The sequence below is a fragment of the Macrobrachium rosenbergii genome, chromosome 21 (assembly GCF_040412425.1).
Source record: "Macrobrachium rosenbergii isolate ZJJX-2024 chromosome 21, ASM4041242v1, whole genome shotgun sequence".
Lineage (NCBI taxonomy): Eukaryota > Metazoa > Arthropoda > Malacostraca > Decapoda > Palaemonidae > Macrobrachium > Macrobrachium rosenbergii.
The window spans coordinates 21,737,146-21,762,686 of NC_089761.1; the positions used below are offsets into that span (position 1 = coordinate 21,737,146).

At 38.4% G+C, this 25,541-nt stretch overlaps 1 protein-coding gene across 16 annotated transcripts in view; it reads left to right on the forward strand.

Moving 5' to 3' along the window:
- The first annotated feature begins 2,711 nt into the window (after positions 1–2,711).
- Positions 2,712–25,541, forward strand: part of ema (C-type lectin domain containing ema) — an 85,641-nt gene continuing 62,811 nt past the window's right edge. For 5 of the 16 annotated variants that reach the window (XM_067123199.1, XM_067123206.1, XM_067123200.1 and 2 more), the window contains exons 1-10: positions 2,788–2,999; positions 5,075–5,203; positions 6,112–6,245; positions 7,089–7,237; positions 8,732–8,961; positions 11,543–11,735; positions 11,900–12,052; positions 12,775–13,045; positions 20,423–20,546; positions 21,062–21,222. In XM_067123199.1, the coding sequence (XP_066979300.1) occupies positions 2,926–2,999; positions 5,075–5,203; positions 6,112–6,245; positions 7,089–7,237; positions 8,732–8,961; positions 11,543–11,735; positions 11,900–12,052; positions 12,775–13,045; positions 20,423–20,546; positions 21,062–21,222 (1,618 nt within the window). In that variant the 5' untranslated portion in view covers positions 2,788–2,925. Of the gene's footprint in view, positions 3,000–5,074; positions 5,204–6,111; positions 6,246–7,088; positions 7,238–8,731; positions 8,962–11,542; positions 11,736–11,899; positions 12,053–12,774; positions 13,046–20,422; positions 20,547–21,061; positions 21,223–25,541 lie in introns of all 16 variants that reach the window. The other 11 variants (XM_067123210.1, XM_067123212.1, XM_067123205.1 and 8 more) reach the window with 8 other exon arrangements.

Genomic DNA, 25,541 nt, shown 5'->3' on the forward strand with positions numbered 1-25,541 from the left:
CTGTTTTGATAGAGTATTACACAATATTGTTGAGAAATTCTTATGATTACGGTTACATTATTTGTGAAATAGAAGAGGACATTTTATTGTATGTGGTCTTGCAGCACCTTCATAGTAGTGAGGAAAACTTTAAGAAAAAAAAATCGCATTGCATTATCACTGAAGTGTAGTTGGGTTAAAGTATTAGGATTTGTTTGGTAGAGGAAAGTATTGAATTCTGGAGTTAATTTATCAGTTCTTAAAAAAAAAAAAGGCTATGCAATCCTCTTGTTCAGTACACAGTATCTTACGTTCTGAAAATATGGTTTTCAAAATACTGCTTAAAAAGAACTTTGCAAAAATTTAAGATGTAAAAATTGAAACGAGGTTGCCTTTAACAGTGTTTATGCATTATAAGCTTCCAGTACAGCAGAAGAACGTTAAAGAATGCTAGAGGTTTGACAAGTTTGTGTGAGATTTTATAAGACTGCTATATAGAAGGATTATATCATGATTAATAGTGTTAGCCTTGTCCCTGTAGGGAGCTAGTGCTGTCAATGCCCGTAGGCACTACTTAAAAAGTTCTTTGCAACGTCCCTTCAGCTCCTAGCTGCAACCCCTTTCATTCCTTTTTCTGTGACCATTCATATTCTCTTCCATCTTGCTATCCACCGTCTCCTTACAAATTTTTCTTAGTGCAATTGCAAGCTTTTCCTCCCCTTGCACCTTTCAAACCTTTACTCTCAGTTTCCCTTTCAGCGCTGAATGACCTCATAGGTCCTAATGCATGCAAATTTCAGACCACCTAACATTCAAGAATTTAAGTTCGTCAAGTTGAGCTGAATGTGTGTGCAATCTATATTTGCCAGGTGAGAATGTGTATGTAGGACAAGGGAAACAGTTTCTTGGTGAGGCCAGCAAAAAATTTAAATTGCCTGAATGGTTTTGAAAAGTAAGACCAGAGTAAGAGTATTCCTCAAATTATGGTACATTTTGGGTAACATTTAATCTTAAATTCATATGACTTGTGCTTAAACCGTTTTTTAAATTGTGGTCTACTATGGATTCACTTATGAAAGGTTATGGTACTTGTTCATTATATATGCTAGAAAATACTGTAATTTCAAGACTTCCAGAGGACTTGCATAATAGTGCATTCTACACTCTATTATTTGTAAATCATAAATGCCATAGTTTGAATTCTCCATTAACTGATAGGTCATATGTATAAGTTTCCTATTTTCGAGCAGGAGACGAAATAATCCTTTAATGTTAGGTTACTGGTTTCCCACAGGTAAAGCTCTTATTTAACACTGTTGTATGTAAAGAAATATGAGTTTAGTATAAGTATACAAGAGCTAAATTGGGCTTGTCAAGCAAATTTAAGGCCGCTTGATGTAGCATTACTAGCAATTTGAATTATACTGCAGAGGGAGTTCCAAAGAGTTGAGTGTGCTTTCGTCACAGTGCATCAGGACAAGATACAAAGATGACATTTGAGGGCACAATTGACACCTACTCCCTAAATGGCCCAAAATAGTGTATACGCAGCAAGCAATGTTGAGCCTTCTACTGCTGTTGAGTATGCTCAGAGATCACACAAGTTTTCTCAGGTTATTAAATGAAACTGTCATTTTATTTAGATGTCATGATGACTGGCAGAACCTGCACCTACTGAGAATGGTGTTTACTCACCACCATTGGATATGAGATGATTAAGATCACCTCACTCCTACACAGATTTTGGTTAGTTTTATCATTCGATCAAGTTATGTTCTGTTTTGTGGAAAGTTAAGTTACTAAATATGTTACTAAATAAAGGTAGAATACTAGTTATGTAGATAAATATGAGATATAACTGCATGAGGTAGTATATTATTGATAGACTAAGTGTAAAGCAGTATAAACAACATTTCTATGATCACTTTTCACTGGGACAAACTATCATAGTAATGATCTTTAACCCCTTTTTTATGTATTCTATTAAATAAATTTATAAAAGAGTAAATATTTTCCACCGTCCTAAACTCACTTCTTCAACAGCTTGGTTATTTCGTGAAAAGAATGGTAGAGCATTTGTCATGTTGAAGACCAAATGTGTTCTAAAAAAAAAAAATACGCCCCCGAATACCATTTGATTGTATTATAATGTGAGTATATTTTCTAGCGGATATTGACTTCCACGATAAGTGGGAGTTTCCATATTCTGTTAGTTCAAGGATATTCAAAACACTAAATCGATCTTAGATTAAGCAAATGGCTAGATCTTAGCGTCTTGCGCCAACGTTTGCACACAGATTGTAAATATAAATAACGATTTCCTTCTGTAAGAAAGAATGGGTTAAAATATCAGCTAAAATACTTGAGCTGATTCAGAGGTTACAAAAGTACAAGGTTAAAGATTTTGCCATCCCTATATCCTCCAGTTAAGTGCAGCTTTTGAATGCACATACATTAAGTTCCCTATTAATGATTAAGGGAACTTAATGTATGCATTCATTAAATAACCTGGTACAAATCTTCTTAACCTTGCTTACAATCTGAATCAGCTCAAATATTTTGATATTTTAACGCATTCTTTCTCACAGCTGAAATCGTTATTTATATTTACAATTTGTGTGAAAACAGAAAAAATTACAATTTTAATTTACTCATGAAATTAAATAATTTTCATGACCGCTTTGACGTTAGTTTTAAGCTTGCTAGAGATAAAAGTGTCCGCATATACGGTCGAAGACTAGAGTGGCCATTTAAACATGGCGGTCGCTGTTAAAGCCGACCAATAACTGTCAGTGTTTGTGCTCTCCAATCAGCTGGGCAGACTCATGACGTTTAAGTGGTTTGTTGACAATAGATTGTATAGGTGTTGGATATCGTGCGATCAGCCTTTTTTTATGTTTTATTCCTCTCTGGCCTTGAATTATGGCCATAGTTTAGGTGACCAGAATGCTCAAAGGAAGAGGGTGGTTCGGAGGAGGGCTATGGAAGCAAAAAAATCCTCACTCGTTGGAACATTTGCGGTAAGTATTAGCAGGGACAGGAAGGTTTTTTCCCTTCCGTTGGAGGAGGAGTTCATTAGGATTAATCTTGGCTGCTCTCGCACCTGGGACAGATTGGGATGGGCACGCCACTAATTGCGTATCAGGACAAAGGCTGTAATGCTGTTTGTTTGTGCCCATTACGTAATGGGCTGTACGAAGTTAATGATACACTGGGCTACTCATCATAGCCTAACCGGATTTAGTCTAGGCTAGAGAAACTGAATTATAATGCATCCTTGTATACTTTTAGTATAGTATTGGTATGGAACTTGATGTAGTAAGACATTTTAGTTGCGTTTTAGGAATCGAGACAAAGTAGGAATCTCATGTCAAGGCGAAGGCTAGGAATGCAAATGGCCCTTCCTGTACTGATCTTGACTAATTCTTTTTATCCTTGAATTGACCTACATTTATAGGCAACGACTACTTTTAATTGAAATTCACAAAAAATATGCATTCCAAGTGTGCAATTTTCTCCTCGTTGTTAAAAATGTGCATATATATGTTAACAGGGACATAATTTCCAGTATTCAGTGACAGAAATTGGAAATCCAAGACCTAACAAATGTTATAAAATTAAATCATTCTCTCTCTCTCTCTCTCTCTCTCTCTCTCTCTCTCTCTCTCTCTCTCTCTCTCTCTCTCTCTCTCGAGCTACATTTCAAAAGCCTCACTGATTTTGTTCTTTCTGGTGTAACAGTCTCTAAATATGAATGATTTTATATCTTCAGTATCTCCTAAACCTCTACTGAATTTGATAGGTTAATTAAAGTACCTTAGACATTGTGGTTTGTCAGTATTACTTAACCCAAGAGATGCTAGGGGGATGCCACTTAAGGACAGCAGCAGTATTATGCATTTGCAACTTCAGTAATGGAACCAATATTTTCTTGCTCATTTTTTAACTTATCACCTAATGTTGTACATGGTTGTAATTGCCTTGTGTCACAGATTAATAATAAAAAATAAAATATAAGATACTTTTAAGAACTTGTATTTAAAAAGAATATTTTTTGGAAAGAAAACATTTTTTCAAAAGCCACTTTTTAGTTTTGGAATGCTTCGTACAGTATTTTCTGAGACAATTTCAAATTTTTACATGACAGTCTTACTCCTTAGCTATTCAAGAAACACCTGTAAAAGTACAAAAAATATACAACAGTTATTAATTGGTTGAATGGGTGTATATGTGTGTGTATGTTATGTAACTATCCTGTGCACACGAACTTTAAAACCAATATTACTGTCGTCACTGTCATTGTAATTATCTATCTCGATATCACTATTTGATGAAAATGAATAAGCTTCATCAAAAGCCGTTATCTCCAAAATTCACTAAATAAACAAAGATTTATAAAAATCTTCGACTGTTGCTCAACTTCAGGATACAGAAGCCTCCCTGGTCCCGCCCCCTGGGCTGACAGAAGGTTTACAATTTTACTATTTTTATACCCATGATTAAGAGAAACCTGGCATCTTTTATGTTCAAAAGTGAGCTGAATGGCAGGCGAGACTGTTGACGTCACTCAAACAGAGCTAAGGGGAGGAACTAAATTTACAGCGGTATTTGAAAATAGTCGTCCTTACACAACATATAAAGCGTCGATTTTAGCGATGTGCCACACCTCGTGGGTTAAAGTGATATAGTATATAGGCTACATCCTTAATCTTTCCTAACTTAACATGCCTCACAGTCCCACCTTTGTGACTATCCTTAACCTTGCCTACGCTTAGCATAACGTTTCAGTCATGTTTTGAATATTAAATGTTGTGATTTATTGATAGGTGTTTTACAAAAGTTTTGCATGATTGTCTTCACAAAGATTAACTAAATTTTCAGGACTGAAGGATATCTTAGTTTAATTAGGAAATTAATTTTTTCAGGCCTATTTAATTTTTTTTTTCATGTCCTCAAGTTAAAATTACTGAAAACTATTTTGGAGTAAGGAGAAAAAACTTTAATTCTGAATTACGACATGAAATTTAAGTGAAATTTATGTGTAGAACCGAAACATGAAATTTTGATAAATATTTTAATTTAATATCTTTTACAGGCACCTTTACAATGTACTCAGTAGAAATCAAGTGGTGCAAGACAACAATCGGGAGCTCCTCGTAGAAACTTTGAGATCTATTGCAGAAATATTAATTTGGGGTGATCAGAATGACTCCTCCGTGTTTGAGTAAGTATTTGATCCAGTTGTAAAAATTATATTTAACAATACTGAGTTCCACTTGTCTGTTTTTGTTAATTTTAAATGTTGACTCCTCCGTGTATGATATATAAAAATAGCAACTGGTTGATCAGATTTTTATGAGAAATAGAAAGTTGTTGCAGTATTTAGCATACAGTGATACCTTACAGCAAATTTTTAATTCGTTCCAAGAAATACAACTTGAGTTGAAAAATGACCTAGATACAACTTGAGTTGAAAAATGACCTAGATTAAATAAACCTGTAAGGAACCCCATAATATTGCTAATACATGTACACTGTACAATAAGTAATTTGATAATTAAGTCATTTTGCTGTTTTTTTTAATAGAGTAAATCTATGCTTAATAATTATGAAAATGTAAAGAAAAACCAAAAGAGAACTACATGTATAGAACACTGTACAGTGTACAGTACTGAACCTACTTGATGGGTGGTGTCGTGCCCAATGGGCTGGAGGGGACAACAATCTATATTTATAACATTTTTAAGCGTTTGAATGATTTTATACTGTGCATTTTATAAATTTTGACATTGGTTCTTATGTGGTTTGGTACTTTTTTTTTTTATTAATTTTAGTTTTTTTGTGGTGTTTTAAGATTTGTTACTGGCCAGTTTAAAGGTACATAAACTTTTGTAAGTCACTTCTGATTTTCCCTTGAATTTCTAACAAAAACTGCCATAACATCAAAAGTGCCTTGCTTTGAAACGACTTAACTGAAGGTATTACTGATTATGCTTGTTCCATATGGGATTTCCTGTTTCAATTTTACATAAATTTGTGGATTATATTGTTGATTATCTGTTGCTTGCTCAGTTAGTTGTTTCATTCGATATACAGTAAGATCCATGCCTAATTCTTTTATTATTATTTCAGCTTCTTCTTGGAGAAGAATATGCTCTCCTACTTTTTGCGAATTATGAGACAGAAATGTGGGAGCTATGTTTGTGTGCAACTTCTACAAACTCTAAATATTCTTTTTGAAAACATAAGAAATGAAACATCACTATGTAAGTACTCTGCTGTAATTACTACTGATACTTCTTTACCTAGTATGTTTACAGTACCTATGTATTACTCAAGTACCTCCAGGGTGTACACCATATTACCATATTTGTTTGTGCTGAATATTTTCATTTCATATTTTGGCATTTCCGTGGCATTTTCAAAAGTTATAGGAATTCCAGTGGCGTTGCATCAGGTTTTAATCACTTGCAATTAGGAGGAGCTGGATAAATGAGACAAAGCAGTTTCCCAGGAAAAAGTTTACTGTATATAGGTAAAAAATTGAAACAAAGTGTAAACTATTTGTAAAAAGTTGAATGCTTGTAAAAGTCAAAAGGAAAAGCAAATACTGTAGCAAAATGCAGATCATGTAGTCCTGGTACTGGTTAGAACGTTAATGAACATAGCGTAGGTTATAGGCTTTCAGGTTTAGCCAGAAAATATACCAGTACATTAAGTTTTGACACAGTTGTATGCATGATTTTGTTACATTATATTATAGTAGTTTATACAGGGAGGTAACAATGTCTTCTGCAAAGCATATGTTTGCTTGATATCAAGTTCATGAATCTTGTGTCCTTGAGGGCAGAACACTAATGTTCTTGAAAATGGGATGGCAATTTGTTTTATTTTGTGAGCATTGAAATGGAAAGGAGTTTGGTATTTATTTCTTGTTTAAGAAAACTTGTGAAAAGTCTCTTGCATAGATAACTGAGCTCAAATGTGATTAAATTTTCGATTACCGTACAGTACAGTGTGTAGAAGTTTGGACTTCGGCATAATGCACTTTGTAAAAATTCTTTGTACCGAATTGAATGTTTATAATTTTTGTAATTGTCTTTTTTCAGATTATCTCCTCTCAAATAATCATGTCAATTCCATTATTGTACATAAGTTTGACTTCAGTGACGAAGAGGTGATGGCGTATTACATATCATTCTTGAAGACCCTTTCCTTAAAGCTCAACATCCATACAATTCACTTCTTTTATAATGAGGTACAGTATATTTTTCAATATTTACATTTTCAAATTGTAAGAGTTTTCTGTGATTGAGTTGCATATTCACTAAACATTTAAGTTTATATGCTAGCATACAGTATGTTTTGATTTATCATAAGTCCTGGGTGATAGTTTAAAGCACTTACAATGTCTTTTGTACAATATTATGCAGGAATTGTTTTGTTTTTGTACTATATAGCTGTTGATTCATACTGGAGAACTTTAGCAGGACTATGAGTAAAGTTGTACATTACTGTGAGTACTGTTTATCTTAAGAGCACTGTTCTTGAGAATACTTTGGAAATGTGGTCACTTTATTAACAAGATTTACCTATTAGTTATGGAATGATGCCAGGAAAGCACTTGTATATCAGTTGTTGGAGTATTATAGATATATGTTTAAAAATGCATAGATTTTTATTAATAGCTTTTGCTCAGAAAATTTGTTACTTGTTCTAGATTTATATAAATATGTAAATAAAGTCTGCAATAGGAATTGAACAATTATAGTACTAAGAGCATTTGTATGATTAAAGGACTTGTTGGAAATACAGAAATTACAGCCATGCAATATATGGTTCATTTCATAAACTTTGAACTTTTTATTGATTTTCTATGAGTTAATGTGGGTGTAGAATTGAAAAAATACTAGATGAAAGTGAAGATGCTCCATCTAAAATAACATGATGAAAATTATTGAATAACTCAACACTGAGTCATATTTAGAGACTCATTGATTGTCAGTTAACTTCTTAATTGAAAGGTGAAAATTTAAGCAAGGTAAATGTAAATGAGTTGGACTTAGAAGTGGGAAGAGACGAACAGGAAAATGCAATTGCTGAAACAGGCTGTTATCGTTCTCGGTAGTTGGTGCATTATGTTGATTGTTCAGATAATGGCAGTGGATATTGATGAAAAGTAAATGCAAAACTAACTGTAGGTGGGCAGCCAAAGGAACTCAGAAAAGAAATTTTACCACCATGTATAGTTCTCCAGCAAGGCTCAGTACTGTTATCTCAAGGATAACAGTACTGTGGTAAGCAGTATAATATTCCTTAGATTTTGGCCATAAGGTTGCATTTTTGCAACTGTATTAAATTTGCAGGGATTGAAAAGCACTGGTTATGATGAAGCTTGGGGGTGAAAATTATCTGGATATATGGTATTCCATTGACTTCTGCAAGTTACATTAGTAATGGGGCAGTCCAGATAGCTTCTCCTTCGTTTGTCATTAAAGATTTTTAATTCTTGTTAGATTTATTGGTAGGCTGTGAAGTATTAGCGTTTAATTTTGTGTTGGGATGTTTTTAATGCAGATGGAGATTTTAAAAGTTTTTAATTATGAAAAACTGTTTTCTGCACTTTCATTGTCAAATCACAGTTTGACCGGGGAAGTAAGATATATAATGTCTGGTGAATATATAATGCAGAAAGCATTTTGTTCTTTAAACTTTTGAGCTTTTAATGCACCACCGCTCTTGTCTTTTTCAGCACACAAATGATTTCCCATTGTACACAGAGGCCATCAAATTCTTCAATCATCCAGAAAGCATGGTTCGCATTGCCGTTAGAACCCTCTCTCTGAATGTTTACCGTGTTGACGACCAGTCAATGTTGCAGTTTATTTGTGACCGTACTGCAGCGCCTTACTTTTCAAACCTCGTGTGGTTTATAGGGAATCATATATTAGAGGTGGACAATTGTGTGAGAGGAGATGTTGAGTAAGTATATCAGCTCAGTGGTCTGGTTAAACTAAGGTATACGTTAAGTAGTTCAGAAGTTTTTTATTGTGAGAGGTATGTACTAAAATCATGCACTTTGTTAGATTAATGGTTCTTTTTCTTGTTTTAAAAATGAGAAAGTAGATAGAATATATTACTGATAAACTCACAGTCAGGCTTGGCTATATGATTGTTTTAAATATAATTTTTGCCTGTACCGGCGGTTCCCAGTTAATGGGGGGGTTCCGTTCCCAGCCGAGCACCAATAGCCAAAAATCATTGATAACTGAAACATCACAATAATTATTATGGTAATAAATGGCGTTTACAGCGTCGTAAGCACTAATAAACCGTTTAACGGCACCGTTAACTGCTTACTGACGCTGATAAGCCACTTACCGATGCCAATAAACCTCTTACCAACACCGGAAATAGCTTAACGTCGCAGAAAATCTGGTTAATGACATCGTTAGGCAAATGTGGTAAAACCAAAACACAGTTAACCGATGCCGCCGATAAGGGAGGACTGCCTGTACAGTATTTGCATCTTGAGAATAATGATTAAAGCTTTAATTTTTCATGATTAAAATTGACTATACGAATTGTGTATTTTGAAAAAAACACAGTCACTAGGTGGCTAAGACAGCAGTGCTCACCTGCTAGGATGGTTAAACTATTTTAATTATAATAATAATATCTTCTGCTAGGAGAAATGCTGAATTGTTGCAAACCACATCATTAATGTTCTGTGTTTAGATACATTGTGTGATTTTGAGCTATGCATTAGTTTGCTTCCAGCTATCAGTGAGGCATAACCTGCTCTATAATATTCTTCTGAATTTTTATCGCTTTTGATATCATGAAGAGCAAGTTTTGGACAGTTGTGTTAGGAATCTTCAAGGAAACTTAGGAGCTGCGTTACAAAATTAATAATTTTGTCTGTGATTGGAGGCTAAGGTTTGAAGTGTTGTGAGCATCTTGAACCTGGTCTAAGTCTCCTATAAATCCTGACGGTCCTTTCCTCATCTTGTTTTTGAAACTAATCGCTCTGGATAAAGATTACCAACTTTAGCACCATCATACTCTATGGCAAAAGGGCAAGTGGAAAGGGGGATTATTTCTAATCAAGTTTCATTTACAGATTTATGGTATGTTGTTTGATATCCTAAGGGAATGTAGAATGCATGCTCGTTTTATATGGCCATAAAGAAATTAAGTTGCTTTAGAGCCATGAGATGGCTCACAGTTGCTTGGAACTTAACCCTTCTTTCCCCCTATATTTATCCATTACAAACCTATTAATGTAAATAGCCTTTCTTCCATTCTTTTGGGCTTCTGGGTGATTTTACAGTGTAATTTACTGCTGTACAGGCAGTCCCTGGGTTACATCAGGCATTCCATATATGAAGCGCAACCTAAGCTGGAAAACGATGTAAGCCAGAATACTGTATTAAAAGACTGCTAAAAATGAGAAATAAAGTGATGAAAGCCTTACCTTTAATCCTTTGGTTGTCCCAATTGATTTGCCTTGCTTCTGGTAAGGTGTGCTTCCATGATCTTGTAGAATTTCCTTAAAAAATTTACTAATATTCTCCCGTCGCTTACAGCAGGCCATAATGCTGAAACAACATAACCTCTGAACATCTGCTGTAACCCGGAACAGATTTTTTAATGAATATATTTGAAAAGTGACGTAAGCTTGGAACAATGTAAGCCGAGACCAACGTAACCCAGGGACTGCCATTGTATAGTTTCTCCCTTTTGCCATCAGTCAAAATGGAACACTTCAAATGTATAGCCAGGGCTGACTGTGATATGGTTACTTAGTGGGTTATTTATGTCATATACAGTAGCACATTTAGAGGAAGAATATCTTTGATACCATATACCATTTACAAAAATATGATTTTTGTTACATTTGTAGAATTATGAGGTTAGGCTGTATGAAGAGTCTGGCAAGTTATCACTCTAGTTATGGAAATTAGTTTACCCAAACCACTGAATGACAATCCTGATATGTCGGAACTGGCCAAAAGGTTTTATTTATTAGAGGAATGCAAGAAATTATATGGATACATAGTTACAGATGTGACATGCAGTATTTGGAGAATGTCACAAACTCATTGCAGAGCAGAGCGTATTCAAGAACTTTAAATTTTTATCATTAAAACAACAGTGCTTGGAAATATTCTGTTTACCCCTCTATTTATTATTTTTAAATAATTATAGTAATTGTGGAAATCATCATGAAGACTATACAAGCAATATGAATGAGATTTGTTTCAGTAAAGGATTGTTAACCGTTAGGTTGCTTTTAAATTTTCTTGTACTGTATTTAGGATTATACAATGCATTTTTATAGGATTAAGAGTAAGTGTTAGGGATTTCTATGCAAAAGCTTTCGTTTTTACTCTTGGTTACAGTATTATGTATTATCAGTAACGAGTTATTTAATGAATTGAATTAATAATAGCAGGGGCAGTCTTGCAGATGTAGTTGCTTAACAAAATTATGTAAGCTAAATCACTTTAAGAATATGTCTTTATTCATTGATGGACTACTGTTTTGCTATAGTAACCAGTTTTTTTATTTACAGTCACAATAGCAGGGGCCGTCTTGCTGACTTAGTAGCCGAACACTTAGACCACCTGCACTACTTAAACGACATTTTGAAACTAGATATAACGACACTTAACGAAGTTTTAGCAGACCATCTTCTTAATCGATTGCTTGTACCTCTTCTAGTGTATTCCTTAAATCCCCAGCATGAAAAGGTAAAACTATTCTTTATTTTGTAAATTAGATACTCTCTCTCATATTAGATAGTTTTCTTCTTGATGTAAAGTAAATGAGAATAAGTGGAAAATAATAATAATGAACAGAGCATATGATAGTACTGTATAGGGCATTTTTATTATGATATTGTTTGTTCTTTCAGGATGAAAGACCGAGAGTTAGCAGTGTAGTTTCCCTCTTCTTGCTGGCACAGGTGTTTTTGATAGTTTCTCATGTGCCACTTGTTAGGGCACTGGCCAAAATCATCTTTCATGCTGATAATTCCATATTTTCGGAAGATACTATAATTCTCCAGGTGGGTATATTTTTGCTTTTTAAGATCAAGTTACTCTTTTGTGACTGTTTTCAGTCATGATAGCAAGTATGTTTCAAAGTTGTAAATCTAGATCTTCAGCAGTTTTGCTGCTTTCCAACAGCCACAGTGTCGATTAATGAAGTAAGGAGTTCAGTTTTAATAAACAGCTTTTGGTGAAAGTAAAGATAATTATTGTTTCCCCTCACTAAAATATATGGTAGAATGCAGCAAAATTGTTTCTGCTGAAATGTGACTTGTCTTTTATAAAGATGGTGTGGTTAGCATCTTCATTTGAAATCTTTGAATTGCTGAAGTAGGGTCATTGTTGCTAATTAGCTTAGTGAATGTATATATATGAGTAAAGATAATTATTGTTCTCCCTCACTAAAATATATGGTACAATGCAGCAAAATTTTTGTGCAGAAATGTGACTAGTCTCTTATAAAGTTGGTGTGGTTAACATCTTCATTTGAAATCTTTGAATTGCTGAAGTAGGGTCATTTTTGCTAATTAGCTCTGGGAGTGTATATATATGAGGTAGATGTATTAAGTATTAAATAATTAGAGTACAAAATTCATTGAAATTGTTTTGATTATATATCAGGTTAAATAATTACACTGCAAGATTGTTGCAGTATTGTGTTAATACCTTTTAAGTATATCATGAACTGACTTTATTTGCATCAATGCTGAATGATTTACTGAGAGATTTGAATGTTCAGGGCCAACGTTTGGTTCGGAGAGGCTTTGTGGCTCCTGAGGAACCTTTGGAAAAATCTCTTCAATCCAAAACTATCAGTGAACCTTACAGCAGTGCCCCACCAAGTCCTGGTGGTTCTATGTACAAAAAGGAAGGTGAAGGCAGCGGGAGTGGAAGTGGTAGCGGTAGTGGTAGTGGTAAAGGCTCTCCAAATAAACTGACTGTAGGGGAGAAAGACAGTAGTTCCTTGGCGCCAGTTGATCAAGGAGCCGAAGAAGCTACTCTTTGTAAAGGTACAGTATGTCCCTGCATTCAGGTGTGGCTGTTAATTTCTGTTGTCTTTTTATATCTTTAATATTGCTGTCTCTTTTTTTTTTTTTCCTGATATCACAAGGTAATCTAATCAGACCAATAGGTTATCTTGCTGGATGCTTGTGGAACAGGTCCTAGGACTGATTTTAAACGACGAGCAAAAAATCAAACAAGAAAAACTAATTAGATTCAGGACAGCCAAGTGGAAAGGAAGCAGAGGAAATGAGTGAAAGGGGAAAGGTTTAAAGCAGTGATGAATACAGCTCGCTTATTGTGGATCCCCATACTCAACATTTTTCTTCTGCTAAAACCCTCTACTAGGGGCTATAAAATAGGTTTCATTTGTTTGTTCCTGATGATTTTTATAAGATTAATTTAGAACAGATAGTTTGTTCATGCAACTTACCTGTCAGATATATATATAGCTGTATTCTCCGAGTCGACAGAATTCCAAAACTCTGCGGCATTTGCGCTTGAGTGGGGGCTAGGTGGTTAATACCCATTCCCGGCGCTGGGAGGCGGTATCAGAACCATTCCCATTTTCTATTCAGATTTTTCTCTGTGGCGGTACTGTCAACAACTGTTTTCCAGTACCTCCGTCTTTAGATTTACGTAAACTCGTTATTTTCCACTTAAGTATTCTATTTTGACTTTTGGTTTTTTGTCTTTGGATTGTGGATTGCATACGCTTTTGTGGAATTTGCTTTTGATTGCTCTTTGGATGATGTCTGGATCTAGTTATGCTGGCTTCAGAGTATGTTGTGTGAATGAGTTTTAAGGTGAGGCTACCGAAAGTTTGGTAGATCCTCACTTTACATGCATGAGTGTAGGCAGGTTTGCTTGATAAATGATCGCTTACTTTGCCTCCCACCCTGCTAATTTATTAGTTCAGGATTTCATTCTCACTAATAGTGCTCCTTTTTGCATCTGAAGATGGCTAACAAATATTATCTATTAAAAGGTGCATAGATTGATGCGAGTCAGCGATAATAAAGAAGAAACAATAAGTAACGCTGGGTCCAGTCAAAGTGTACGTCAGAAACGGACTCGTAAGGCGGACTGAGAGGATATGTCAATAAAGTTTTGGTAACTATGTTGTTACAACAAATCAAACACTTATGGAGTTATTAAAGAAATGTAAGGTTTGTTTTGGAGATAGTCTACCGAGCAGCGGGACTAGACCTGGCGTCACGTAGGCAAATGGCTGCCTCCTAGTAAAAAGTAAACAAGCGCCTTTGAGTTCAAGTAAGTACGTGCAAGCGTTAAAGATGCCATAATTTACTCAGGTCGGTATCAAACATTAGTTTTAGTCGGGGTGAGGAGATAACCTACCATAATTTTAGTTAAAACGGCGAGAATAGGTTTTATCTCGCCGAGACTGATTTAAATCTACCTGCCTAACGTGGCGGCCAAATTCTAGTACTCGTATAGGCTAAGCGGAGTTGAGACTTCCCAAGTAGGTAGCCTATTTCACAATATATTGACTGGGGCCTTTCTGTCAAGCATGCTTCGTCTCCCAGTCGTGTTCACCCTTCGCTGGATCGCCATCGTGACGGCTCTGCTGCAGCGTGACGCCCTCAAGCAGCTATCCTGGGCGCTTCTGTAGCTGCTCGTCAGGACGCTCCTCTCGCTGCCCGTGCAGGGCGCTCGGCTGGACCGCCATCGTGGCGTTCCGCATAAGCAGCTATCCTGGGCGCTTCTGTAGCTTTCGTCAGGACGCTCCTCTCGCTGCCATGCAGGGCCTTCGGCGGACCGCCATCGTGGCGCTCCGCGGCAGCTATCCTGGGCGCTTCAGCTGCTCTTCAGGGCGCTCCTCTCGCTGCCGTGCAGGACGCTTCGGCTGGACCACCAGCGTGGCGCTCCGCAAGCAGCTATCCTGGACGCTTCTTGGCTGCTGGGTCAGGGCGGCTTCTCGCTGCCGTGCAGGGCGCTCAGCTGGACCCGCCATCGTGACACTCCATGGCAGCTATCCTGGGCGCTTCTGTAGCTGCTCGTCAGGGCGCTCCTCTCGCTGCCGTGCAGGGCCTTCCGGATGGTTTCTCGGGAGGGCGCCTCTTTGGTTGCTCGAAGTGAAGCTTCAGGCAATCAAAGTCTGCGAGGAAAGCGTAGATCCCATCTGCGTGTTGGACCTTAAAGACCCCGTTTCTCCCATTGAAGAGGAGAAGTCTCTTGTGATCGGAGCCTGCAGTCCTTGAGCAGCCTCCCCTTCCTCGATCTCACGGACTACCAGGTGTTAGCGGCCTTTCTTAAGGACTTGTTTGGCGACAAGTTTCAAACCTCGGCCACTCTCTCTCCTCCTTCGCAGTTTGCCGTCCTAGCGAGGGCGCGGGGTTTGTCAAGATGACCAAGTCTCTGGCGTGAACCTTCAAGAAGGTTAACACTTGGATGGAGGAAGGAAGACCCAAGGCAAGACTTCTTTTGCCTGCCTCCGTCCAAGCTGAGCGGCAAGGCAGGTATGTGGTAAGAGACCGGGGAGGGCGTCGGCTCAAGAGTTCCTTCGTTGTCCCAGGAGACTTCGCTAGCTTGGTCGGCGCAGCGCCTAGAAGGTCCTCTGTCGGCTGCCGGCGTCCCTGGACTATGTCGGAGACAGATCACCATTTGAAAGGACTGTTTCCGAACCATGAGGTCTTCAATTTCCTGGACTGGTGTTTGGGGCTCTAGGCGTCAGGATTAGGAGTCCCGACTCGATCTGCCTGGGAGCTGTCCAGCGCGTTGAACTGCATGGACAAGGCAGTCAGGGATGGCTCAGAGGAACTGGCTTCCCCTTTTATGCAGGCCTCTTGAAGAAGAGGGCCTTGTACTGTAACTTTACAGCCTATGGCCCTACCAGCCAACGGCCATACTGCGTTAAGCACCGCTTCGTGCGATCAGCGAAGTTAAAGCAACGTTGGTCTGGTCAGTACTTGGATGGGTGACCGCTAGAACACCAGATGCCTTTAGCGTCATGCTTTTGCAAAGTCAGTTTCTCCGTCGCGAGGGCTTTGCTGTTCTCCCCGTTTTCGAGCCATCTCTTCCCCCAGTCCTTGTTCAAGGATCTCTCCTCCCAGCTTGAAGGAGGCCACTCAAGACCTCTTGGCCCACTCGTCAAGACGCCCGGCAGTCCCTTTGATGTGGTTGTCGGGTCAGACCTCAGGAAGTAGAAGCCCTTTCGTGGAGGAGCTTCTTCCTCTAGATCTTCTCCCGAGGTGAGGTCTTTTCAGGCTTAAGGCCCGCACCTAAACAGGGCAGGAAGTGTTTTGCAGGCGCCTCCAGACACCTGGCAGGAGCCAGGCTTCTTTCGTTTGGACGAGCCTGGAGAGTAAGAGGGCAGACATGTCCCTTGAAGTTATCGAGAGAGGATACAAGATCCCTTTCGACTCACCACTTCTGTGCGTAAGCCCAGGGATCTGTGGTCCTCATTCCTTCAAGCAACAGATCCACACCGAGCTATTAGAGCAAATGCTCGAGCCAGAGCTGTGGAGCAAGTCCTGGAGCTGGACTCCCAGAGAGTTCTACAACCGACTGTTCCTAGTTCCGAAGCAGTCGGAGGATTGAGTCAGTCCTTGATGTCAGTAGACTGAACCGCTTCATGGTGAAGGAGAAGTTCACGATGGGGCGTCCCAGTCTGTTTAGGAGCATTAAGACCAGGAGATTCGATGGTCGCTCTGGACTGGGGCGCTTACTTTCACGTTCCCATACATCCCAGTCGAGGAAGTATTTGAGGTTTGTACTAGGGGACGAGTGTTTCAAGTAGGCTCTTTGCTTCTGAGCTAAGCACAGCTCCCATGATCTTCACGTTTATCATGAGAAATGTGGCGAGATGGCTTCACTTGGCGAATTGTTAAGTATCTCGCTTTACCTGGCCGATTGGCTCATCTGGCCTCTTCACAGTCAAGGTGTCTGGAGGACCTGAATGCAATTTAGAGTTGACAAAGTCCCTAGGACTTCTAGTGAGCGAAGAAAGTCCCATCTGATCCCGACGCAGTCCATCGTCCATCTGGGTATTCAGATGGATTCAGTGGCTTTTCAAGCTTTTCCATCCCAGGAACGTCAGTAGCAATGCTTAGAAAAAGTCTCATCCTTCCTAAGGAAGGAAATATTTCAGTGAGGAATGGGCGAGTTTGCTGGGACCATTTCCTCTCTGGAGAGAGTTTTTTCCTGGGAAGACTTCATCTCAGGCCGCTCCAGTTTTCCTGGCGGAAAACTGAATAGACAAGGAGAATCTAGAGGAGACCCTGAAGATCTCTCCGTTTTCAAGATTCACCTGAGGTAGTGGCTCGACCCTCGAGGTTGGCGGAAGGGTTTCTCTATGCCTTCAGAGCCCGACCTGGTGTTGTTTTCCCTCGCTCCCAGGGAGGGATGGGGAGCAATACTAGGAGGGAGAAAGTGTCAGGCACCTGGAGAGGGTAACAGGTGTCCTGGCATCAATCTCAAGGAATTAGGGGCGATCCCTGCTGGCCCTTCAATCCTTCGAGAGCCAAGTGTCGGGCGGTCGTACAAGTAAATTCAGACAACTCCACAGCCCTGGCATTCCTCAAGAAACAGGGGAGGAACTTCGTTCGGTCCCTGTTAAGCCCTGAAGAAGAGATCTGCTTTGAGGCCCATGCGCTGTGGGATCCACGATCCTTGCGAGGTTCGTTGCAGGAGTGGAGAATATCGCGGACCTTCTCGGTCGACAGCGGCAGCTTCTACCGACCAGTGGACCCTTCACAGGAAGTATGTCAGGAGCTGTGGAGGTTATGGGGACGTCCTTGGTAGATCTGCTCAGGCAGCCCCATTTGAAAGGTACCTCAAAACTTCCCGCTCTGAGTCTAACTGCATTCAGACTATCAGCCCCGACAACAAAGGATCTTCACGATCTCTTGAGATCCTTTGAGACTGTCAAGGTACCTCATTCCAGGACGCCTCCTGGAACCTGGATGTCGTCCTAAATTTTTATGTCAAATACCTTGAGCCTCTTTCTTGGCGTCTCAAAGAATGTGACAAGGAAGGTTTTTTCTAACTGCTCTGCCTACGGCGAGAGTTAGTGAACTTCATGCTATCAATAATCATGTAGGTTTTAGAGGTCATAATGCAGTATGTTCTCTAAGCCATTATGTTCTTGCTAAACAAAGAACCTCTACCCCCTTGGCCCAGGACCTTGAGATTAAGGGTATGACTGAAATTCTCGGACATGAACCAGAAAGAGTCATGTGTCCTGTCAGGGCTCTCAAATTTTATTTGCAGAAGACTTGGGAAAGTGAGGTCCTTGGACAGTCTGTGGTGCTCTGTCAGAGGCGGATTTGCCTCTTTCTAGAATGCACTGGCGTGCTTTTTAGAAGCACCATTTTAGACGCACTTTCGGCGTTCAAGACAGTGACTTGAGTCTTTTGAAGTTAAGGCTCACGAAGTTAAGCCATTGCAACCTCGGTGGCTTTCCAGAAGAACATGTCCCTTTGCGATCTTCTGGGTACCACCTTCTGGCCGAGGCAATTCGGTGTTAAAGCTTCACATTTACTTGCGGGACGTGAAGGCGACATCACGAAGACTGCTATTCGCTAGGACCATCGTTCCGACTCAGATCGGCCCATAACACTTCTAGGCCTGGACTCTGTCGGACTCCCAGGACCAGGGAGAGGGCAAGTGAAAGCCACAGGGAGGAGGAGGTTGCGGGGGCTTCCCACGATCTGGCGTCCCTTCGGCAGGACCTGTTGTCGCTTCTGCAGACACAGTGTTGCGGGCAGGGAGCGATACTCATCCTATCCTTTAGGGGTTAGGAAGTATATTTTAATCTTGATTTTTGTTTTTACGTCAGATCCGTCCCATAACGCTTCTAGGCCTGGACCTCTGTCGGACTCCCAGGACCAGGAGAGGGCATGTCGAAAAGTCGCAAGAGATTCTGGAGGCTTCCCCGATCTGGTGTCCCTTCGGCCCAGGACCTGTTGGCGGCTCTAGGTCAGGTGGTTGGTCGTTGCTCCTTTGCCCTCACAGTATGGCCTTATGTCTAGTCCCATTGTGGTCACGCCCCGTGGACAGATCATCTAGAACTCACCAGCTATATAGGTCACTACCTTGCTGGAGACTCTAGTAAAGCAGAAGCAGGCTTGGGTGACAGTAATCACAGGAAGTCAGCTATGCTAACATAGGCCTGGACCTCTGTCGGACTCCCAGGACCAGGGAGAGGGCATGTCAGAAAGCTGTAAGTTGGTCTTATGATCTAGTCCCATTGTGGTCATGCCCCGTGGACAGATCATCTAGAACTCACCAGCTATATAGGTCACTACCTTGCTGGAGACTGTAGTAAAGCAGAAGCAGGCTTGGTGACTGTAATCACGAAGTCAGCTATGCTAACAAGTAAGAACCAAGGCGTCAATCGCCTACATATATTTGTTTCCTAAATCCTATTCTGTCTCTTCCACACTCAATGGTGGGGATTCAATATATATATATCTGACAGGTAAGTTGCATGAACAAAATGATATTTTAATGATAAAATAAAAGAGTTTGTTCATACTTACCTGGCAGATATCTCCTAATCCTGTGCCACCCTCCTCCCCTCAGGAGACAGTGGCACTAGAAAATCTGAATAGAAAATGGGAATGGTTCCTGATACCCGCCTCCCAGCGGCGGGAATGGGTATTAACCACCTGGCCCACTCGTGTGCGCGAGTTTTTGGAATTCTGTCGGACTTGGAGAATACAGCTATATATATATCTGCCAGGTAAGTATGAACAAACTTTATTTTATCATTAAAATATCATATTTGAATTTTCAAAGTGACTTAAGTAATAACAGTTATACTTTTTAACATAACTTCAAAATATCCAGTATATTTATTACATAACACTGATATTTATTACTTTATGCATATCAAACAGCCTCCCAGAGGATGTGGTGCAATTGGAACTTCAGAAGTTCAAGTGAAGATGCAATGTATTACTACCCTAATACTATTCTCCTTGCATTGTAATACATTATCTATTTATTAATTTATTTTTTCTTCTTAGTAAGTGGGACCACTTCTTTATGTATGTCCCTTTACCTCCTCTTACTTCTTCATAATGAACACAGTATTCTTTGGAAGCTTTCATTTCAAGTCAGTGGCCCCTGTGGGCTTGTTCTATATGAATAGGTTTCATCTTCTGAATAAAATCTTTTTCTGATGATATTTTAATGTTTCATTAGACAAAGTGGTAACATTATAAATTATATTTTTAAAAAAGTGATTCACAAACTTAAAAATTTCTTTATGGAATATATTTTGGATTGTAGAAATAACATTGAACATTCTTACATTTCATAGCTTTTTTACTATAGTAAGGAATTATGAGGATTTGGTTCAAATGGTGGTAGTTTGTGCTTTTTCTGTTGTGTGGTTGAAGATGTGTCATACATTGCAGAACTGCGGGTATCCACACCAGCTGCTGACATTTTGGCAAGTATTGGTATATCCGAATTGGAAGCGACGCATTTAAATATAACTGATGAAGAAAAGCAGCAGCTTAGAGCTACAGATCAAACTGGGTATGGCTATTGTTTTGTTATTTTATTGAACAATGCTAAGGCTGTGTGATTGCGAAGATACAGCTGTATCTCATACTAGGGAAATACAGTCGAATTAGTTAGTCATTCTCCTCATTATACAGAATGAATGAATAGTCTACTTCATTTTAATATTATTTTATTTTTAATATTAAAATTTGTAATATTACAATTACTGGATTAGTAATCAACGCCAAAAGTTCATTGTAAGTGGCCTTTCTTCACTATTGCTTTTAAGATTCAATACCATAGTTCTTTGTCCCTTCTTTTGTACCATTTTTAATGAAATTGAGGTCAGGGCTGAGAATGATTATTAGTTTTTTCTATTTTTCTCTACTTTCTATCTACTTCAGTGTCTATCTTTGAAAGGGAAAGCATAATAAGGATTTTTTACCCCTTGTATGTTAAGCTTGTAAGGCAAAAGCTGTCGTATAAGTCTGGTAACTATAGTTGCATGAAGTTAGTAATACTGAATGAGAAATTTCTTTCCCCAACAGGAGCAGCAGTTCTATAAATGGCTTAATGAAAGACCCTGTTTCACTCAACAGTGGTGAGAGGCCTTTCCTCAACTCATTGGTTGCTTCGTTAGATTGCACAGGAGATGACTATGCCGCACTTTTTGGTCTTTGTCTTCTTTATGCATTAGGTCATAATCAAGGTAAATTTTTATGGGTTTTGGACTTTTTTTTTTTTTCCTAGTTGTAGTTCATAATTTTGGCATTCTTTTTGTACATGACTACCATAAGGTAACTAAGTCTTGGTGTCATCACAAGCGAAACCATAGTATAGAACAGATTTTTATCATTTTACTTTTAATAGATATCTATTTAAGCTAACCATTCCGGTACAGTACACCACAAATTATGGTGTTCAACTAGTTCAAGCTATGCCTGAAGCTTGGCTTAATTTATTTGTGTTTTGTTCATCTGAAACTAATGTTTTAAGTATATATTGCTGGTTTTTAGCAGCTGAAAGAGAATCCAAATACCAAATTGCCAGCAATAGTTTTAAAACTCAGTTATAGTATTTTACAGCTGAGTATGGTGCAGGTATTAGTTTGTTTAAGATAAACTGCTGTGAAGTTGTTGTGTTATGTGAGCTTAGTTTCTGCGCCAAAGGATTTTTTTATTTTGTGGTAATTTTAGTAAGCATTGCCTTAAATGTAGTATAGTTTAGACTGTAGAGTATTTACTTCTTTAGAACAGTGTCTGGTTTTCTGCAAAACACCTGAAAGATACATATGTTAGGCAGTAGAAATTTTTTGGCTTTTCATGTGTAGAATATCATATTTTGTTTAGGTATTTTGTGTTACTAGGAGTGACTTTTAAATCCTTAATAGCCATCACAGGTAGGGTATTTATAAAAGTTATCACTAGGTGGTGTAATGATAAAGCTATCACTAGGTGGTGTAATGGTGGCAACAAATGCTGAAAAACCATAGAGTTACAGAAATCAAGAAGTTCAAAATCACAAAGAACATAGTCAAAATATATAAAATAGTTTATAAAATCATTTGAATGCTTCAAAGTGCTAAAAATATTGTCTTATTTACGTGATGCTTGCTATATTAGTTCAAGCATTCGGCTGTGCGGTTTGTTCTTGGCAGCATACTTCTGTTATTCCCAATGTCCTTTCTGTGGTGAACGTGTGACTCTAATATTTGTCTCCATGGCCCTGAAAAAAGTTCCTACTGCTAGTTCCTACCGAGCATCATGCTATATCATTGGAAAATAAGGTAGATGTGATAAAATTTAATGAAATGGGTGAAAAGATTGCTGCTATAGCTCATGCTTGTGGCTTGAGTTGTTTGTTATCGACAGTCATACAGTATAAGTCATTGGCCAAAGCCCACATCAGTGATGATGATCCAGAGATGAAGAATACCATCATCAAGAAGAAAAGAGTCAAGATCTACAAAGAAGTAGAACATCTCTCTCCTTGGAGTGAAAGTAGACTCGTCAGCATATTCCCATAAGTCAGCTGTTGAATCAGGAGAAAGTTTTCTTTGTTTCAAGACCCCAAAAAGTAGTTTCTCGATGAGAAAGACATAGGATCCAAGGGAAAATCAGGATGATTATGTGGTTCAAGCAGTAACAATTTTCACAGCTCCAATATCCAAGGAGGCAGTGTAGCAGACAAGTAGTTAGCAGCTTCTAAAATACAAATTAGCAGCATCTAAATTCACTGTGATGTTTGTGAAGGTTATTGAGGAGGATTACTATTTTCTAGAACAGATATTCATTGTGGATGAGACTGGTCTTTACTGAAAGAAATGCCAGACTGTTTAGTCATACCCATGGAGGAGAAGGCTGTGACCCTCATGTGGGGAGATATTTACATAATTTAAGGCTAAAGGTGCTGCTGTTGTATTTAGGAGAATCTTTGAGTGCTGAAGAACATCCCCAAGAACTCCCTCCCAAATATGTGTGTGTCAGATCCCAAGGCTTGGTTGCTGATATATTTGAAATTTGTTCTTCATCTTCATTGTACCAGCAATGAAGGAGTATGGAAATGATAAGGGCTTCCTTTTGGAGTGCCTTATTTTAGACAACACACCTGGCCACTTACAAAACAATGTCAGTTTTCATCTTAACATCACTTGTCTACCTACCTCCCAACACCACCTCTTATCTTGTAGCCGATGGACCAGGCGATCATTGCTATCTTGAAGTGCTAGTACCTTAGGCAGTTGTTTAGGCAGTCTGTAGGTGCAATGGATTTGGACGACGAATTAATAGTTCATGAATTTTGAAAGGGCTAACATACCCAAGGTAGTCCTGAATATAAATGCGGCTTGGAATGAAGTTTTGACCATGGGTTTGAATGGCATTTGGAAAAAGCAGTGTCCTCAGTTTGTCAAGATTTCAAGGGAGTTAACAAAACAAAGCCTTCTTGAGATTGAGCAGTGAGCAGAAAATGGACTTGGAGGATGATTTCATCTTCCTATATGAGGCAGATAAAAAGCCACGGGAAAACAAGTTGATGGAGCCTTAAGAGCAGCAGTGCCATGAAGAGGAGCAGTAACCAAAACCAGAATCGCGCTGCTACACTATCAGCCAACGTGCAACAGACCATTGTGTATAATGAGAAAGCCCTTGTGCTTTTTGGAAAGAAATTCCAATGCTGAATGTTACGCCATACGCCAAGCTTATGGGGGCATGTCATAACGCAGTTGTTCCTTATAGGAATAACTTATAGCTGTTCCTTATAGGAATAACTTATAGCAAATTGAAAGCAGTGGAACTTAGGCTAATTTGAAAGTTAAGTAATATTATGCAATAACCCAATAGCAAATTGAAAGCAGTGGAACTTAGGCTAATTTGAAAGTTAAGTAATATTATGCAATAACCCAATGGAGTTCTGCAAGAAGTGCACTTATGAATGTGCAGAATCCATCAAAATTCTTTCAGCAAGTGAATTGCTAGAGGTTGTCATCATTATGCAATAATAATATCCTTTTGTACATGTAATGAATAAAGTTCTCATAACTGTTGGCTAAAGTTATTTGGTATTGTATAGATTGAGGTTATATATAATAAATATTTCATTTTTTAACCAGTGCTTTTTTATCACTGTCAAAACACAGTGGTTTATCTTTGGGTTAAACACAGTCCTTTATTAACTAGGGTCAAATGTAGATTTTAAATAATTCATTAAATTTTTGTTTATGTTGAAATTCATACATTTTTGTACTTGGAAAATCGTGGTGATTGTGTGAGATGTAAATGTTGTTTACTGGGGTGGTAATATTTTTACTGAGAAAAATCCTGGTGGTTGTGTGAGATGTAAATGTTCTTTACTGGTATGGTAATATTTTTAATAAGAACAGTTCTATATAATGCCACCCTTCCTCTTTTTATTTACATGCTAACTTGTGTTACATCAAAGATGGTAGGCACTGGATTGATTTTTATTAAAATAGCGGTGTTTCTTTTTCAGCTATATGTGGCTACATTGCATTTGTGTAGCAAACTGCACCATGTCCTAGATAATTTAATAACAGAAACATTTCATTAACTCAGTAAATATTGATATAATTTGTAACTTACCTAAAGTGAATATTTAAAAAATATGATAAAATACTTTTTAAAAATACTAACTCAGCATTATTAGTCATAATATAGGTATATGTAATGTTACAAATACAAGTATATGTAACAATGTAAACAGGACTTGTTTGGGTAGCTTTTGAATGGTTATTCTAGTACCACCTAAGTAGGAAAGTTGAAGTTCATGTGAATAAACAAGCCCTCTTACTCTTGCTTATGCTCAAAAATTTAGTTAGGAAGTACAATCCAGTGCTGAATAGTTTGCTGAAATGTATGGAATGGTGTTTAGGTAAGCCCATGATAGTCCAGCAATGTGACATGGTGAACTTATGATTCTAGTAAATAAGGATAATTATCAGATCTTTTATTCTTAATTCTGTTTTGGTATGAATTAATGTACTTATCTTGAGGTTTATTTTCTAAATCTCCTCCATTCCACTGTGCAAAGTCTATGTAGTTTTCAGTATTTCTTTTTAATTTATCAGTTTGTTGTTAGTTTTGTCAGCACTATGCTGTGCTGATGATTTTTGATGGTGTTGATGCACCTATGAGTTTGTGGCTGTGTGTTGATGCAAAGCACTTGGGTTGATTAATTAGCCATTTGGCTACAGTTTTATGTATTTTAATGTTATTTAACCTTAAAAAATAAGATGTACTATGCCAGAAAAGGGGAGATGTTTCAGGTTTTTTTGCTGTATTGGTTACGGCTCCCGCTTTTTGGCTTGCTAGCTGTAGCTCCTTCCTTTAGGGAAGCTGCCCCCTTTCATTGTGAATAGATAGTAAACTGTCTTTCAAGTGTGTGTGTGTGTGTGTGTGTATATGTAAGTAGCCATAACCTGTTTAACTCTGTTGACTTCTAGCTGGTAAGAAGATGAACTTGGGGCTGTGTTAGGGAGGGGATGTGGCCTGGTGGTAATACAGGCACTAC